We start from the raw sequence: 19,523 nt of genomic DNA on the forward strand, positions 1-19,523 counted from the left end.
GATTCCAATGGATATTTCTGACGGGGAGAAATACATCAACCTGACATTGGTACTAAATCAGGATTTCAATCATGTTGACTGTGGAATTACTGATAAATTGGGAACTAACCATTTGATTAACACCTTCGACTTGTAAATTAAAGAGTCCCTGCAAATGATTGATGACACAAAACTGTTTTAGATCATGTTTTAATAAAGCTGATTGGATTCTTCAATACATCCCTCTTTCCATCCCATGAAATTACATTTGACGAGTGTTTTTTCAGACATCTTTGAGAAACAGGCATTGCACTTCATTCAATGAGACTAGCGCAGTACTTCAACCACCTATGTCCTTAAAACATCTATTAAATATTTTCAATTCAGAAAACTAAATTAATGGTGTATCAAAAATAACGCTCCTGGTTCAACAAATATCAGTTATTTTTCTCCTTTGCTATGAGTAGATTGCACCAGAATTGCTGATTATGCACCAGAATTGCTGATTATGAGCGGAATAAAAAGTAACATGTACAGACATGTTTAATGAACATGAAAACAATGTCCTCGATAAAGTAAGGTGATAAAGACATAATAACAAAGCCTTATGACATTAAACAGATATACAACAAATGGAAATTATAACAGAGTACAGTGAACCAAGCTCATCTTTATAGTATCAATTCAGACAACAACAATTATGGTTGTATTTTCAAGTTAAATGCACATCCTAAGTTAAGAAAAAGTAGAAGCTCATTCCATTCTGTCTGCTTTGGATAGAAAAATGTCTAATGGCACAGTGTTGTACAGTGGATACAAAAGCAGTTTTATAAGCAAATGATTCATCACATTTGAAAGTTATTGTAATGTCAGTACTCTACTGACACCCTAGGTCATTAAAGTTCTCCCAATTTTTATGACTCCATAGCAGAAATATGATTGGACAACGAGAATGTAACACCTATCATTTCAATAATTATAACTGTGTACAAAACATGTCGTAAACCCCCTTAGAGCTGTAGGTCGAGAATAGTTAAATTCTCTAGATAATTTCTCTCTTTTGAAGACAATGGTATAGAAGGAACATAAAACTGGATCCTTGACAAAGGGCTTAGAGAAAAGGTATGTGAAATCAGAGATCATAATGGAAGCAGGATGGAAATATTGTTGTGTCATTTCAAGTCAGGAATCATAATTCTTCATCAAAGTAGTTATTGCAACAAATTAGACTGTTAAGAGAATTAAAAAATAAATGAATTGAAAAAGTTGATTAACAAATACTGTGCAACATTAAATAAGGTAGTGCAGTAATAAATGGACAGAACAAATGGAATATAAATATATATATTTTTAAACAGCCCTGCATTGAAACCAAATCCTTTAACCTGCAAATATGCTATCATCAGTCTAGTCATTATAATAGCTACAGTATGTCTTTCTCACAGGAAACATCAACATAACTTACAGCCACTATATTTTTTGGGCAAAAAAAAACAAAACTATTTCCTCAGAATGCATGTAAAGCAAGACTTTGCTTGTGAATGTAAGGAAATGGTTAGCCCCATTGGTCATATTATTAAAAACATACATTTATATTGTTTAAAAAAAACATACACCAATCAGACCCAAGTATGTGAAAAAATTAACAGGAGGGTGTTTGACAAACCGTGGAGGGTCTATTGGGGTAGTGCACATATACTGTGGGTGTGTTTAAAGATGAGAAGCAGGTGGGTGTGTGTATTCTCTCGTTCAATTCATATCACAGTATTCTTTCATTTTTCTACTACATTTCCCTCTATATAGATCTGGTTTTACTGATCATGATGGTGATTGAGTGGATAGAAATAGGTGCGCATACATTACATACAAAATAAAATGGTTTTATTTCCAGTGTTAGTCACATGTTACTTGGCTTGCATATAAGCTGTTTTACCTCCGGGCCATGACGAGTCCGACTGAAGTAGTGGAGGCCATGAACCAGGAAGTCCTCAGACGACCCTTCACCTTTGACTCCCTGCCTCAGGTGTCGTTCCTGCTTGACCAGAATTCTTAGGTCCTACTCCTACATAGTTATTTATTAACCCACAATGATCGAGTCCTCAGACAGTCAGACACAACCCTAGAGACTAAGGCTGGATTCCATTCTGAAAACCTGGTTCCTTCCCTTTGTCCTTGACCTCTCCCAGTCATCAAGAGACTGGAAAGAAAGAATAAAGTAGAGATACAATGACAAAAGCACTCCCTACCCTTCTGGTAGGCTAAGTGAAGCCTTTGCTGTCTAATTCTCTCTCATCACAGTTTCCAGTCCCTTTAGATCTATAAGGAGACAGTTGTCAAGAAAAGAGGCAAGGGAGAATTATTTGAGAACGGAATGAATCCCTGCTCTGCAACACCTGCTGGACTGGCCTGGAACCTTTCAGAGCTGGTTTCAAATAACCCTGCTCTGGGGGCTGTCCTATCTGCCCGTCTCCTCTACTGGTGCGTCCTGGCCATCAGGCTGTCTCTCCTCCTCTTGTGTACCAACCTCACAGTTCTCCTGCGTGGGCTCAGGTTCAGCCGGAACCTGGGGGGTCTCTGGGCTCTCAGGGACCACGGAAACCGCCTCGTCTGGGACAGGGGACGGTGTGGTGGGTTGTGGGAACCTCTCCCTGGAGAAATCCTCAGCCTGGCCCACGGAGCTGGTCTCACTGTGGGAGTCAGAGCCCCCCGCACCCTCGCGCCGGAACAGCCTCTGTCCTGCAAGTGGAGGAGGAAAAGGAGGAGGAACCAGAGAATAGTAGTCTAAGATTTTCAGTATTTCTAATAAATATGTCCCTTGATTTTAAAAGAGAATGACTGCGAAAAAACAAGAATATCCCATCTATAGATTCTGTGAGACCATACCCGGCAGTCTCTTGGCAGAGGAGGTAGGGGTTTCTGGCGACGCCAGCCCACCTGTCTGGGCCTTCATGGAGTAGGTGGGCTCTGTGGAGTCCAGGGAACCTATTGGAAACAGTCACTTAATATACCATCGGAATGCAGATGTACAGGAGCAACCTATGAGCAGGCACACACACACACACATACAGTTGTGTACCTGCAGCCAGGTTAAAGGTTCTGCCCTTCACAGTGCTCTGGAACGGAGAGAACCAGTTCAACACGGAGCCGACCAGAGGAATCTGTCTCAACACACCCTGAGAGAGAGAGATGATGGTGCAAAAAAATGTATACAAATCAGTCGATAAAATGTGCACGTATACAAAGCATTGATTGATATCATATATATACAAAAACGCACACACACCTCCTCCATGAGTTTGTCCTGGTTGTCTTTCTGGAGCTGGAGCTCTGCCTCCTGGATGCCTTTCCTCACCACCTCTGTCATGTTCTCTAATAGCTAGTGACAAGATGGGACAGAAGAAAATAGGATTGTAGTATTGCATAGATTCTTTATTACATTTTATCATCAAAAATCTATATAATCTGGAAGTACCAGCCATGTTGGAGGAAGTGACAGACTGTAGGTAAACAGAGTAGAAGGAGATAGCTTTACCCTGCCGTTCTCCTCTATGTCCCTCCCCAGGGCGGCTATCGTATCCACTAGCTCTGCCACGTCTAGGTCCACCGTTGCCATGCCAATAAATATGCAGTCCTTCTCGGGTCCGAACTCCAGGCCTGAGGATGGAGGGAGAGAAGTTAAGAGGTAAAGCAGGCAGAATCAGAACCAGGTCTGAATCATTCCTTGAATTGAGGGGAAGAATGAAACCTTGAGTGTCAGATGTGATAAAAGGAGCTCTGTGCTGTGGACAGGCACAGTACTGACCAGTGGAGAAGATGAGGTCTGCATCCAGTTCCCCTAGTTTCACCAGCAGCTCACTGTTGATCTTCTCCACCTCCAGCTTTCTTTTAGTGTCGGTCAGCTCCTCAACCCTCGGCTCATACCTGAGTGTACACACAATCATTTTGTAGACAAGTCACATTGCTTTACACAAAACATTTGTTGCAGTTGCACATTATTTTACTGTACAGAAATTACCACGTACTTCCTATGAAATGGCATGGTAAAATGGTAATTAAATAGCTACTAATGATATAAATACTGAATGAATAACAGTATATTCCTACCTGACGGCTCCCAGGCCAGGCCAGTTGAGGTCCTCTATGTAACTGAGGGCAGAGTGGCGGTACACCTCCTCTCTGAAGTCCAGTCTGAGACGCAGCGTACAGTTCAGCACAGGAACCAGCTCAGTCAACCGCTCCACCAGCAGATCCACGTCACACCTCTGGGTCCCCAGGGCTGGGAGGGAACAGGTCAGAGTGCAGAGTTCAGAGGTCAACAGCTAAAGGGTCAACAAAAGGAGAGTTGTGCCTGACTGACAATGATCAGGTGTTCTTCATTAACTGTACAGGTGAGTGTGTAATACAAATTATGGTATATCTAACAGGTGTGTCTCTCACATGTGAATGTTTATTTTACAGGTGAGTGTGTGCCTTTCTTTATGATGTGTGTGTGTGTGTCCGTGTGTGTGTGTTACCTGCGGCGGTCATAAGAGGGGTGAAGCGGACACAGGTGCCCTCGTCCTCCAACTCCACTATGTCTACCCCGCTGGCGGGCACCATCTGTGCCAACCGCTCACACAGCTACAGGCAGACACAACCAATCAACCAACCAACATTGTCTCACCCATTACACATGTATACAACCGCTCACACAGCTACAGGCAGACACAACCAATCAACCAACCAACATGGTCTCACCCATTACACATGTATACAACCGCTCACACAGCTACAGGCAGACACAACCAATCAACCAACCAACATGGTCTCACCCATTACACATGTATACAACCGCTCACACAGCTACAGGCAGACACAACCAATCAACCAACCAACATGGTCTCACCCATTACACATTTATACAAATGCTCACCCATCTGTTGAGGGAATCTAGCACTTCTCTCTCTCCAGCAAAGTAGCCCTCCACAGAAGCGCCACTGGATTCTGAGTAGAGGGAAGCGGGCATAGCATTATGACCTATTACATATAACATGCCAAATTCAAACCCATAGTACATTTACATGATACTCATTTGAATGCATTATTACATAATTTGAATGAACACATTGCATCTAAAGTAAGTTGGATGCAGCTGAATAAGAGTTCCTGGTTAGTTGAGGAAAATGTGTTGGAACAGGAAGAGTAGTGTTAACCACTCACCTGCACTGGTCTCCTGGGAGAACCTGAACACTACTACTGGAGAGTTGAGCTCATCCTCCACCTGCAGCACAGGAAAGGTGAGAGACACACAGGTGAGGTTCCACACATTCAGGATCATAACCTTTGACCTCTAAAAAACTGTTGTCATTAACATGCAAACAGGTGTACTGTGTGAGAATGGGCCGGATAAACTGTGTGATGTGATGCTATGGAGATGCCTGGGTTTGTGACACACACATCCTCTGTTTGAGCAGTCAAAGTGGTCTGCATGGAGATTGTTAAATCATGCAGCTTTAAAAAATAATAATAATAATTTTAAAGTAAAATGTTTGGGCATAAATGTCAATGCCTATGACTTCCATTCACAATGGACATGTATATGAAGTCCATGGAAAACACAGACTAACTCTTACAACCTACAACAAATCCACAACTGACCATAATATTGTGTATACTTTGTACATAAAAATCATTGAGTCGGGTAAATGTTAGTTTTGGAGAAAATCTCAGCACAGAAAATACTACTTTCCTTCTGGTAATTTCTCCCCACCTCTAACAATTCACAGTAAGGGTATGTACTACCCAGTACCCATAGCAGGATTGACATGTTGAAGTGACATGTTGGATTGTTACTGTTGTACCCTAACAGGGTAGTTATGTAAACACAGTGAGGTCCATCTTTGATGACGCCTGGGCCAAAGTTAAACTTTAGAGTCATCAGGGTTCTGTGAAGACGTGGTGGTGAGGGGACAGGACATTCTCTGCTGTGCCTAAAACATGCCTGTAGTGATGATTGGACAGGAACCAGGAGTGGACTGATTGCAGTTTTAGCAAATGAGTGCCCTCGATTTGAGCGGTGTCTCAAACAAACACAGTGCCTTTCAGGGCATTCAGGTGGACAAACATGGTCAGGTACAGAGTGAAACAGAGAAAGAAAGGGGGGAGCAGGCAGGGAAAAGAGGGTTGGTCCCACCTACAATAGACAGAATGAGAGAGCCCAGCAAGTCCCGTAGAGAGCCCCCTGAGATCGGCGGGATCCGAGAGAGAGACACCACACCCTGTAACCAAGGCAACCCAACAGCTCACTATCCACAGTATACACACTTCCTACACACGACACTCACTACAACAAACGGTACTCAAAGCCACCATCAACACAGTAACCAGACCCACACACTCTGCTTGTTCACCAGATCAGCTTCAGCAGTTACTGCACCGTTCCAATGATCTCAAAATCTACGTGCCAATCATATTCACACTCTGTTTCAGATTATACAAAGGTCACCATCTGCTCAGAGCTGATGCCTGTGAACAAGGTCTTCATTTAGCGACAGTATGACGGAGGTCTCTGTTAGCGAGGCTCAGTACTGTTTCTTTACCATAGTCAAAGCATCGACGAAAGAGATCTCAGAGTCAAGCTCATCCTGATGATGACAAAACAGACGACAGATGCCCGCATCTTTATAGCTGTGTGTTATGTGTTAGAGTGGAGTGTGATCTTATGATTGTTTTCTTAAGTTATCGTATCTTAAAACTAAACAAGCAAAAGCTCATATTATTGGGGGTCTTGATCAAATGACCCCCCTACGTATAATGGCTTTATAGTGCCTTCGTTAACACCCATAGTGCATTATTAAATACAATAAACAGCTTATGACTGCTTAGAACAGCCTCAATGTATAAATGCTTTCCACACACATTAATAGTAGTAGATAGTTAAACAGCAAGTTGTGGACCTACTGAAGTCTTTATGGAAGCCAGAGTCTTCAGTTTCTCCAGAAGCTGTTGGCTCTACAGACAAAAAAAGATACACAGGTCAGTTTGTTAGCAGTAAGGTGATAGAAATGAATACAGATCACTAACCCACATGGTAATTACTAACCCAAGGTACTTACGAGCTCCACAGCGTGTCTAATCTTCTCCACTATCCCATCCTGGCCCAGGTACTGCAGGGAGAGCCAGAGAGGCAGGGCACGCAGCTTCTCTACTGGCTGACTGGAGGTCAAACCAGCTGCCAGAGACTAAGACGGGAGAGAGAGAGAGCGAGAGAACTCAAATGGATAGGTGAAAGCAAAGATTACACCACATAGTTTATACTAATCAAATCATATCAGACCTCTAGTAACTTCGAGGGAGGCAAGAAGGAAGGATGCCAGTTTAAAGGCCCTACAGCTACAGACAGGGAGAGAGTTAAGAGGGGATACCAAAGAAGAGAACAGGAAGGAGAAAGCGTACCAGGGCTGGGTCCTCGTGTCTGTAGAGGGTGACAGCTGGGACAGCAGGCAGGCCCAGCCACGGACCCAGGGTCAGGGTCATACTGTCACTCCTGGTGGCCGCCTGGGGACAGGGGAGGGGGCAAAGACACATAGTAGATATATTACATTACCGTACTATACAGGCATCTTACAGTGTATTCATTTAGAGTTCTGAGGGTCACAGAATGGGAGAGCATATCCTATACGTGCCGTCACAGGGGATGAGACCTCCCACAGAGCCAGGGTGGCCAAGTTGACCCTGAGAGACAGAAAAGATGAAGCAGTTATAAAGCATTTACAAACCCCTCCAATATGGTTGGTTAAAGACATATTAGAAGTATTACAAGTATGTGTAATGTTGTTACCCACCCTTCTATGTGGAGCCACATGCCATACTGTTCACACAGCTCCTTTAGACGGCCCAGCTTGTCTGTGTGTCCCGCCCCAGGGGTGCCTGGGAAGACAGGCAGTGAGTACGCTCTGAGTCACTCCGCAGTACGTCTTGGTCAATATGTCAGTGATAGAGGGACTGACATGTTGATTTAACCTTTATTTGACCAGGTAAGTCATACAATAACATCCTGGTTGGTCAAGGAGTAAACATTGTTTCACTTTAGAGTGTAAAACTGAGTGTGTTGCTACCATGTTGTTGTCATGTGTTGCTACCATGCTGCGTTGTTGTCTGAGGTCTGTCTCCGTGTTGCGTTGTCTCTTGTTGTGATGTGTGTACACATACATGAACACATTTTATTTTTTATCCCAGTCCCCATCCCCGCAGGAAGACCTTTTGGTAGGCCATTATTGTAAAAAATAGGTTTGTTCTTAACCGACTAGTAAAATTAAGGTAACATTTTTTAAAGGTGTGTCACCATGCTAGGTTTTTCAATAAGCACACAACCTTGGAGAAAATAAAACACTTTTAAAGAGTAGATGTGTGTTCTCTGCCATTTCTTGTATTAAAAAGGTGATAGAATTCCCCACTGACCAGCGTTGGCGATCAACAGCAATGGAAGCTTCCCAGTCTCCACATCCTCTCTGATCAGCTTGTCCAGCAAGGCAATGTCCTGCAAACAGCAAAACACCCATGGAGAAAGATATTGTTTTCCATTTAAAGATCAGGGTAGTATGGTAGGTAGTACGCATACAGGCACCCCAGTGTCCTAAATACATCAACTCAACAAAAAAAGAAACGTCCCTTTTTCAGGACCCTGTCTTTCAAAGATAATTCGTAAAAATCCAAATAACTTCACAAATCTTCATTGTAAAGGGTTAAAACACTTTCCCATGCTTGTTCAATGAACCATTAACAATTAATGAACATGCACCTGTGGAACGGTCGTTAAGACACTAACAGCTTACAGACGGTAGGCAATTAAGGTCCATTTATGAAAATATAGGACACTAAAGAGGCCTTTCTACTGACTGAAAAACACCAAAAGAAAGATGCCCAGGGTCCCTGCTCATCTGCGTGAACGTGCCTTAGGCATGCTGCAAGGAGGCATGAGGACTGCAGATGTGGCCAGGGAAATAAATTGCAATGTCCGTACTGTGAGACGCCTAAGACAGCGCTACAGGGAGACAGGACGGACAGCTGATCGTCATCGCAGTGGCAGACCACATGTAACAACACCTGCACAGGATCGGTACATCCGAACATCACACCTGCGGGACAGGTACAGGATGGCAACAACAACTTCCCGAGTTACACCAGGAACACACAATCCCTCCATCAGTGTTCAGACTGTCCCCAATAGGCTGAGAGAGGCTGGACAGATGGCTTGTAGGCCTGTTGTAAGGCAGGTCCTCACCATCACCTATGGTCACAAACCCACTGTCGCTGGACCAGACAGGACCGGAAAAAAGTGCTCTTCCCTGACGAGTCACGGTTTTGTCTCACCAGGGGTGATGGTCAGATTCACATTTATCATCAAAGGAATGAGTGTTACACCGAGGCCTGTACTCTGGAGTGGTACCGATTTGGAGGTGGAGGGTACATCATGGTCTGGGGGTCACATTATCATCGGACTGAGCTTGTTGTCATTGCAGGAAATCTCAACGCTATGCGTTACTGGGAAGACATCCTTATCCCTCATGTTTTACCCTTCCTGTAGGCTCATTCTGACATGACGCTCCAGCATGACAATGCCACCAGCCATACTGCTCGTTCTGTGCATGATTTCCTGCAAGACAGGAATGTCAGTGTTCTGCCATGGCCAGCGAAGAGCCCGGATCTCAATCCCATTGAGCACGTCTGGGACCTGTTGGATCAGAGGGTGAGGGCTAGGGCCATTCCCCCCAGAAATGTCCGGGAACTTGCAGGTGCCTTGTTGGAAGAGTGGGGTAACATCTCACAGCAAAAACTGGCAAATCTGGTGCAGTCCATGAGGAGGAGATGTACTTAATGCAGCTGGTGGCCACACCAGATACTGATTTTGACCCCCTCCCTTTATTCAGGGACACATTATTCAATTTCGGTTAGTCACATATCTGTGGAACTTGTTCAGTGTATGTCTCAGTTGTTGAATCTTGTTATGTTCATACAAATGTTAAGTTTTCTGAAAATAAACAGTTGACAGAGAGGACATTTCTTTTTTTGCTGAATTTATATACACATACGTTTACACACACACACACACACACACACATACATATGTATATATACACATACAAAGAATGTGGACACCCCTTCAAATGAGTGGATTCAGCTATTTTTGCTAGCAGGTGTATAAAATCGAGCTTAGTGACTTTCAACGTGGCACAGTCATGGGATGCCACCTTTCCAACAAGTAGGTTTGTCAAATTTCTGCCCTGCTAGAGCTACCCCAGTCAACTGTAAGTACTGTTATTGTGAAGTAGAAATGTCTAGGAGCAACAACAGCTCAGCCGCGGAGTGGTAGGCCACACAAGGTCACAGAACGGGACCATCAAGTGTTGAAGTGCCTAAAAATGATCTTTCCTCAGTTGCAACACACACTACCAAGTTCCAGACTGTCTCTGGATGGAATGCCAGCACAATACCTCTTCGTCAGGAACTTCATGAAATGGGTTTCCATAGCTGAGCAGCCGCACACAAGCCTAAGAAATGCCAAGCATCGGCTAGAGTGGTGTAAAGCTCGCCGCCTTCTCTGGGGTGAGGAATCACGCTTCACCATCTGGCAGTCCAACGGACAAATCTGGGGTTGGAGGATACCAGGAGCACGCTACCTGCTCCAATGCATAGTGCCAACTGTAAAGTTTGGTGGATGAATAATAGTCAGGGGCTGGTTTTTCATGGTTCAGGATAGGCCCCTTAGTTCCAGTGAAAGGAAACCTTAACGCTTCAGCATGCAACGACATTCTAGACTATTCTGTGCTTCCTACTTTGTGGCAACAGTTTGGGGAAGGCCCTTTCCTGTTTCAGCATGACAATGCCCCTATGCACAAAGTGAGGTCCATACAGAATTGGTTTGTCGAGATCGGCGTGGAAGAACTTGACTGGCCTGCACAGAGCCCTGACTTCAACCCCATCGAAAACCGACTGCGAGCCAGGCCCAATCGCCCAACATCAGTGTCCAACCTCACTAATGCTCGTGGCTGAATGGAAGCAAGTCCCCACAGCAATGTTCCAATATCTAATGGAAAACCTTCCCAGAAGAGTGGAGGCTGTTATGGTAGCAAATTCAGGGGACCAACTCCCAAATTTGAGTTGGAATGAGGTGTTCAAATACTTTTGGTAATATAGTGTACATTGTATGAGCCCTATCTAAATGAGGCTGATGTACCATTTGGTGCTGGGATCCAAACATGGTGTTGCAGGGGACAGTGCACAGGCTGGACAGAGGCAGAGCCAGCTGAGGAAGAGAGGATTTCTGTTAAAGTCAATCTACATCTACATACTTCTGAAATATCTGCTATTATAACACTAAAGTAACATCAAAAAGGTCTGTCTGTGTGTCTTCATGTAAGAACACGCAATGCGTTTCTATGCCTGCTTCTACGCCTACTTGGCTGCAGAGGTGCTGTCCCAGGCCAGGCCTACAGGTGGCGCTCTGGTAAATGACAGGCTGTCTGGAGTTGAGCACGGTGTAGCCCTCTGTGGAGTAGTCCTCATAGCGGGTGTTGATGACCAGGCGACACACCTTCAGCAGGCCCTCTCTGTCATCTTCATGGTAGTATGCTGAGCCACTCTCATACCTGGCAGGACATCAAAATTAGCAAAGCATCAGGAACAAGCACACATACGCACTCGACAGACAGACCCAGACACACACCTGAAGAGTCTGCAGAGCCAGAGTGTTGTGTCTGACGCGATGCGTGTGATCAGCTTCCTGAGTCTCTCCCTGTCCAGCACGGAGATGTAGGCCGCTAGGCTGTGTCCTAGCAACGCCATGTGACCCTGCTCTCCGACATTCTGCATCCTGCTGGGGGACAAGACCCCCACAGGAAGTTAGGTCACAAAGACGTGATGTTGATAAACTGTATTATACTGATTGTATTGGGAATATTTAAGATGAATAAAGTTCATATACAGTGAAGAGTGATTAACACAATGCTTAGCATATTTATATGTTTTCACGTTCTGTTTGTGCAAGGTTCTGTTGATAGTGATTGACGCCAGACTGGAGGTACAAGGACACTGATTATTACTGTATTCTGTGAAACACGGTGTGATTCTGTAGCAGCTGACAATGTCACTGCAAATTGTTTTGACTTCCTACAAGCCTCTTGGGCTGTTTTTTACAGAACACTTGGTACTGTCTGATTAGAATATAAAGGGCCTGTCTCCAAGAGGCCAGATAGACATTTTCTCTGCCTCTGATCTGGAGGCGTCTCCCTGTTGCAACTTTAATCAACCGGATAGATTTTTCATTGATATTATCAACAACTTCTTATTGTTCACATGGAAATTCTTATTATACAGATAAGAAAATTCTAAGATGGCCTTCCAACTGACATATGCTCTCAGTAGTGGTGTTTTAATGTCAGACCTACCGATGGCTTGGCTTGTCTTCCTCCTCATCTTCATGCATGAGATTCTGGACCAGCTGGAGTATACTGGCCACATCCTGCCCACTGGAAGTTCGGAAAAAAAACACAACGTGTTGCTTGAGGGAACTCATTACTTCTGTGAAATAACATCCACATTTGTATGTGTGTGAGAGAGAGAGAGAGAGAGAGAGAGAGAGAGAGAGAGAGAGAGAGAGACAGAAAGATACTAGATTGAAAGTGAGAAACAGGGGTATCTACTGTACTCACTCCCCCTGTAGGGGCCCAGGGATACTACTCCTGCTGAACTGTCGTCTATCTGCATCCGGATCTGATGCACTTGAGAGAAACAAACAACAAACAAGTCAGATAGTCCTTCAGGTGTGTGTGCATCTGACTTGTGTTAACATACAGTATGTGCGAAGAGATGTGTCATTAACAGCCAGTGTAATACTCAGTGTAATACATCTTTATGAACAAACACCAATTCATAAAAGCTCACTTTCGGCCATCCTCCAAGATCTTCATGGCCTCGTTGAGGTTCTTGCCCATTTCAGCGAGTGTGGGGTCGACCATCATCTACGGTCAGAAGTCAGACTGAGCAAAAAGACACTAAAGCAGATGGATACCTCATTCAATCTCAGGGTTTGACAGAGCCATTGCCAGAGGCTAGCTAAAAACACATCTTTCAGTTCTCTCCACCCCTAAAGCCTTATATTTAACACTAATCTTCCCTCTACCCTCCTCTGTCGCCTATTAGACTGCACATTGAGGTGGATCAGAGGTATAGGTGACAGAGGTCAATCTAATTGTTAACATTAGTCAAATATTGACATTGGCATGATGTAACAGACTCTACCATAGTCTAGCTCATGTTATTGCCAATTCCAGGCGACTGGAGAAGCAGTTGAAAGTAAATACAGTCTGACTATAACTTCTATTCATTACCAGTGGTGCCTCAAGGCCCTAATTTCTGTCTGAAATTAATAATGGGTGTGGTTATGGATACACCTGTTATGTGATAGTTGGATCACCTGGCTGATTTCATCAAACTGGATTTTCTGCTTCTACAACATACCACTCAACATATTTATGATCTGCCTAGATATTTGTCTTTCAGTAAATGTCTGTTAACCAATCAATAACATCCGTGATCATGATGACTCTCTGGCTGTCTACTGAAATGTGTTCTGACCAGGGGAGTTTAAGAGCCCCGACGCTTGCTCTATAACACGCATTACTTGCCGTACGGTTTTGGAAACATAAGGAACGTATTTTCCATATCAAATGAAAATACTACACAGCCATATCTCCAAGTCGCATTACTTGTTTACGGTAGACATAGGTGGCCACCTATGCTAAATAGCCATCTAGCATGCTCCAAATCTGTGTGTAATCGTACCTGTGGAAAGTGTAGTTCGTCGACTGGAGGCACACATCTTGTGGGTATGTGAAAACTGCTAATTTAAGTGTATAATTTTATTATATTTATTGCTGATATGAAAAGGGACATATCAACATGTTTCAAAAACCGGTTTTGACAGCGATGATTATTGACCTTTTGAAATGTTAAAACACAGCGTCGGAAGCTCGCGTTCTCAGTTATCGATGAAGTCGGAGATTTCAGAGTTCCCAGATGTTTTGAACGCGGAAACTGCGCTAGTCAATCAGCTATCCGTGACCATCCATAATAAATTAGCAGCATCGTCATCACGATGATAAATTGTTTTATGAATGGAAGGTGGCAGCTTCTTAATTGACGACATGAACCATGAAAAAACAAGGCCATGCAAGGGTTAAATGCCACATTGTATTGCGTGAATAAAGTAAATAAATCTAGTTCCGCGTAATACTTAGCAATGACAGCTGGCTTACCGCTGTTGGTGCGGTTAGCCTAACTAGCATTGCTAGCCATAGTTTGCCTAGCGTTACCGCTTGGACCCCACCGAGATTGACAGCTCGTTTGTGCTTACCTTGTGACGCGGTGCCTTCAGACAGTTGAAAAGCTTGAGAAAAGGATACGCCGCCTATCCAGTCTGTATGGACGTGAGGAATATTATTATATTGACGGCTGAACAGCTAACTCCTGTAAATGTTAACTTCCTGGACTGGCGCTCCGTATTCCACGCTGGCAGAGCTGACGTATCGCTACGCCACCAATGTGGTGCTGTGTGTATCTTGATTGGCTGATAGGTGCTTAGCTGACAAGCAGGCAGTGAGTGCAGGGTTTTTAAATTGAGTCCCTGTAATACTTTGAAATAGCCTAGTAATTAATTCCTGCATTCATTGAAGTAATGATCTATTTGGATGAAAGCAGGGCATCTAGTGCATAATGCACCAGTCTACCATAGACAGATAAGTGATTATTTCAGTGACAGTAGGATGTTTTCAAAGGGAGAATGAAACAGACAAAAAAGTCCAAATTGGCTATATTTTACAATGTATCTTCTTGAAATCTGATTTTAAACCTAACCTTAACCATGGCAGGTAGCCTAGTGGTTAGAGTGTTGAGCCAGTAACTGAAAAATTGCTATCAGCTCCCGAATTCGATACAAGGCTAAATCTGTCATTCTGCCCTGAACAAGCCGTTTAACCCACTGTTCTCTGGTAGGCCGTCATTGTAAGTAAGAACTTGTTCTTAACTGACTTGCCTAGTTAAATAAATAAAATAAAAAACACACAGAAATCCTGATGCCTAAGCTTAAATTAAGACCAAAAAGCAGATTTGTGTTATCTCGTGGAAACCACTCCCAATTGGATGAGGTCAAAGGGGAGGGGAAGTGATTAATCAAATAAATGCAATTGAGATTCTCCCAGAGTGCAGTACACATTCTTATTATTATACCTCAGTGGTAGTATCCTAGAATAGATGATGACTAATAATGAATATGGATGTTTGTATTACAATGTAATTATTTGGACAGTAATGCTGGAACTTTTAATTTGGCTCTATACTGCAGCATTCTGAATTTGAGATAAAACATTTAACATGAGGCAACAGTACAGACTGTCATAATTTATTTGAGTTTTTTTCCTATATATCTGTTTTACCATTTAGAAATGAAAGGACTGTGAATCAAGTCCCCCCATTTGAAGGTGCCAGAAGTACACTACATAACCAACAGTATGTGGACACCTGCTTATCAAACATTTAATTCATGGGCATTAATATGGAGTTGGTTCCCCCTTTGCTGCTTCTCAGAAGAACAGCCTCCGTTCTTCTGGGAAGGCTTTCCACTAGATGTTGGAACATTGCTGCGGGGACTTGCTTCCATTCAGCCACAAAAGCATTAGTGAGGTCGGGTACTGATGCTGGGTGATTAGGCCTGGCTTGTAGTTGGCGTTCCAATTCATTCCAAAGATGTTCGATGGGGTTGAGGTCAGGGCTCTGTGCAGGCCAGTCAAGTTCTTCCACACCAATCTCGACAAACCAGTTCTGTATAGACCTCGCTTTCTGCATGGGGGCATTGTCATGCTGAAACAGGAAAGGGCCTTCCCAAAACTGTTGTCACAAAGTTGGAAGCACAGAATCGTCTAGAATGTCATTGCATGCTGTAGCGGTAAGATTTCCCTTCACTGGAACTAAGCGGCGTAGCCCGAACCATTAAAACAGTCCCTGGCCATTATTCCTCCTCCACCAAACTTTATAGTTGGCACTATGCATTCGAGCAGGTAGCATTCTCCTGGCATCCGCCAAAACCAGATTTGTCCGTTGGACTGCCAGATGGTAAAGCGTGATTCATCACTCCAGAGAACGCGTCTCCACTGCTCAAGTGTACAATGGCGGCGAGCTTTACACCATTCCAGCCAATGCTTGGCATTGCGCATGGTGATCTTAGGCTTGTGTGCGGCTGCTCGGCCATGGAAACTCAGTTCATGACGTTCCTGGCGAACAGTTATTGTGCTGACATTGCTTCCATTTGCAGTTTGGAACTTGTTAGTGAGCATTGCAACTTAGGACAGACAATTTCTTGCACTACGCGCTTCAGCACTCGGCTGTGCCGTTCTGTGAGCTTGTGTGGCCTACCACTTTACGGCTGACCAGTTGTTGCTCCCAGACGTTTCCACAATAACAGCACTTAAAGTTGACCTTAGCAGCTCTAGCAGGGAAGAAATGTTATGAACTTACTTGTTGGAAAGGTGGCATCTTATGACTGTGCCATGTTGAAAGTCACTGACCAGTAAGGCCATTCTACTGCCAATGATTGTCTATGGAGATTGGCTGAAAAAGCCAAATCTACTAATTTGATGGGGTGTCCACATACATTGGTATATACAGTGCATTCAGAAAGTATTCAGACCCCTTCCCTTTTTCCACATTTTGCTACGTTACAGCCTTGTTCAAAAAATGATAAAATATATTTTTCATTCATTTTCTTCATGAATCTACACACAATACTCCATAATGATAGATTTTTAGAAATGTTAGAAAATGTATTACATACAAAAAACAGATATCTTATTTACAGAAGTATTCAGACCTTTTGCTATGAGACTCAAAATTGAGCTCAGGTGCATTTCCATTAATCATCCTTGAGAGGTTTCTACAACTTGATTGGAGTCCACCTGTGGTAAATTCAATTGATTGGACATGATTTGGAAAGGCACGCACCTGTTTATATAAGATCCCACAGTTGACAGTGCATGTCAGAGAAAAAAACAAGCCATGAGGTCGAAGGAATTGTCCGTAGAGCTCCGAGACAGGATTGTGTTGAGGCACAGATCTGGTGAAGGGTACCAGAAAATGTATGAAGCATTGAAGTGAAGGTCCCAAAGAACACAGTGGCCTCCATCATTCTTAAATGGAAGAAATTTGGAACCACTAAGACGTTCCTAGAGCTGGCCGCCCGGCCAAACTGAGCAAATGGGGGGGCCTTAGTCAGGGTGGTGACCAAGAACCCGATGGTAACTCTGACAGAGTTCCTCTGTGGAGATGGGAAAACCTTCCAGAAGGATAACCACCTCTAAGCTGAAATCGCTGCCAAAAGTGCTTCAACAAAGTACTGAGTAAAGGGTCTGAATATTTATATAAATGTGATTTTTTTATTTTTTTTATTTGTAATACATTTGCAAAATATAAAACAAAAAACTGTTTTTGCTTTGTCATTATGGGGTATTGTGTGTAGATTGAGGAGGTAAACATGTTTTAAACATCTATTTTAGAATAAGGCTGTAACGTAGCAAAATGTGTAAAAAGTCAAGGGGTCTGAATACTTTCTGAATGCACTGTATAGTGTATGTACATTTAGGTTGGGGTAAAAGTGACTAGGCAATCAAGATAGATAATAACAGAATAGAAGCAGTGTATGTGCAGTGTGTGTATGTGGGGCGTCAATATGCATGTGTGTGGGGGGTTTGTGTCTTTGAGTGTATTTAGTGTGTGTATGTGTGTTGGAGTGTCAGTGGAAGTATGTGTGGGTAGTGTCCAGTGAGTGTGCAATGTTCACGATTATCTGTAATCATGGCAGCATCCACGTTAATGTACGTAGAAGTGTTCAGAAACATATATTCTTATTTACACTAAAAGTGACTCCAATATGACACAATACATTATTTACCATTCATTTCTATTGGGCACAACATAATCTGAAACACAACCAAAACAAACTACAAATCCATCGAACAAGTTGGTAGAGGCACAAGCTTGATGTAGTCATTGCCTCCTAGTAATATGGGACCAAATATTAAACTTGTGAGTTAATTGATTACAATATCAGTGAATTTGTCCAAATACTTATGACACCTTCAAATGGAGGAGACTATATACATAAAGTGCAATAATTTCTAAACCGTAAAACAGATATGTTTGAAAATACCCTCAAATAAAAATATATTCAATCTGTAATCCAAAATGCTGGAGTATAGAGCTAAATTTAAATGTTTTATCTTCACTGTCTAAATAAATATGTAGGGGAATGTATATAGCTGCACTGTTAAAACATGCAAATGCAGATGAACCAAAGTTCATTCAACTGTTATAGGTAGCCCAGCAGGAGTTGGACCTGTAGCCAAAAAGTGTTGAGTCGGTGTCCCGGGCCGGGTGCTGGAAGAAGGGAAGAATTGATCCGGCAACTGGAGGGTTGCTGGGTTCACATCCTCAAGCTATTCCCCTACTGTTGAGCCCTTGAGCAAGGTCCTTAACCTCACTCTCCATCCAGGGATGGATGCACTGCAGCTTGACCCTGTGCTCATCTCAAATTGTATTTGGTGATGTACACATACATGTACAGAGCAGGAGACACATTTTTGTTCTTTGCTGTAACAAATGGCCAATAAAGCTGTATTGTATAACATTTTCTCAACCTCACATGTATCAGGTATTGATTCTGCCCACTGGACACAAACTGGATGAATCAACATTGTTTCAATGTAATTTGTCAACATACTGTTTCAACCACAGAATTGTCCTCATGGTAACAAATGTTAAACAGACAAACCTTGTATAACATATGTTATATTTGTACTTTTGAAACGCGTCAGATCTTCAATGTTATATCCACAACCTCCTACTGGAGAGTTGATCTTCAGCTATCAATTTGATCTCCCATCCAGGGTTTTAACCAAGTTCAACACTGCTTAGCTTTGTCACGGACTACTACCAATGTGCTATCATCAGAATGATTAGGGATATATCTTAATAACTAAATAGATTCACGGTTGCTATTGAAGTCAATCCAAAGAGTAGGTTTAATAGAGCAAATAAAATATAACCCTACTCTTTAAGTCAATGATACTATTTAGGCCTATATAGAATTTGTCAAGTCATCAACAGCTATTGTTTCAATTCAAACCAGGGTTATAATAAACAATAAATACATGTGTTTCATGCTTTGGTTGATGTCAAATTTAAGTTAATGAATATGTTGGATTCACGTCTCCATTTCAACCAAATATCTAAGTTAAATAGGACATTTAAAGTTTGATTTAGTCCTATTCTTTAACTAAGACTTTTGGTTGCGATGGAGACGTGAATCCAACATCAATTACAAAGTTTTAGACAAACTGGAGTTAAAGTCGGACCGGACTAATTCAGTGGCACAAAATATACCTCTTCTTCAAATGTTGATATTTGGTTGTGTTGATAACCAAACACAAAATAACTTTTTCAATACAGTAAATAGCCTA

At 42.8% G+C, this 19,523-nt stretch overlaps 1 protein-coding gene and 1 long non-coding RNA gene across 5 annotated transcripts; one reads left to right on the plus strand and one right to left on the minus strand.

Moving 5' to 3' along the window:
* Positions 1-173: 173 nt before the first annotated feature.
* LOC118377830 (pyridoxal-dependent decarboxylase domain-containing protein 1-like) lies at positions 174-14,601 on the minus strand. 4 transcript variants are annotated; one of them, XM_052519337.1, is made up of 24 exons: positions 14,372-14,601; positions 12,901-12,977; positions 12,669-12,737; positions 12,405-12,485; positions 11,684-11,830; positions 11,417-11,606; positions 11,195-11,263; positions 8,419-8,497; positions 7,803-7,887; positions 7,644-7,692; positions 7,414-7,515; positions 7,074-7,199; positions 6,919-6,969; positions 6,558-6,602; positions 5,179-5,239; positions 4,892-4,962; positions 4,494-4,599; positions 4,084-4,255; positions 3,782-3,900; positions 3,512-3,633; positions 3,263-3,355; positions 3,056-3,152; positions 2,863-2,961; positions 174-2,715 (listed from the first exon to the last, which is right to left on the minus strand). In XM_052519337.1, the coding sequence occupies exons 2-24, from the start codon at positions 12,975-12,977 to the stop codon at positions 2,435-2,437; spliced, it is 2,391 nt and encodes a 796-aa protein (XP_052375297.1). In that variant the 5' UTR covers positions 14,372-14,601; the 3' UTR covers positions 174-2,434. The 4 variants fall into 4 exon arrangements, with proteins under 4 accessions (XP_052375297.1, XP_052375296.1, XP_052375299.1 ...); XM_052519336.1 differs by having other exon boundaries at positions 11,684-11,833; XM_052519339.1 differs by lacking the exon at positions 6,558-6,602 and having other exon boundaries at positions 14,372-14,600.
* Positions 12,990-18,700, plus strand: LOC118377832 (uncharacterized). Its single transcript, XR_004824337.2, has 2 exons — positions 12,990-13,844; positions 18,380-18,700. It is a non-coding gene; the product is annotated as an uncharacterized LOC118377832 (long non-coding RNA).
* Positions 18,701-19,523: the final 823 nt, after the last annotated feature.

This window comes from Oncorhynchus keta, chromosome 5 (genome assembly GCF_023373465.1).
Source record: "Oncorhynchus keta strain PuntledgeMale-10-30-2019 chromosome 5, Oket_V2, whole genome shotgun sequence".
NCBI lineage: Eukaryota > Metazoa > Chordata > Actinopteri > Salmoniformes > Salmonidae > Oncorhynchus > Oncorhynchus keta.

Coding starts and splice junctions, on each gene's coding strand:
- LOC118377830 (XM_052519336.1), bottom strand. CDS start 12,977: ATGATGGTCGACCCCACACTCGCTGAAATGGGCAAGAACCTCAACGAG. Junction 7,693..7,802: donor ATGTGGCTCCACATAGAAGG/GTGGGTAACAAC, acceptor TCTGTCTCTCAG/GGTCAACTTGGCCACCCTGG. Junction 3,153..3,262: donor AGGACAAACTCATGGAGGAG/GTGTGTGTGCGT, acceptor TCTCTCTCTCAG/GGTGTGTTGAGACAGATTCC.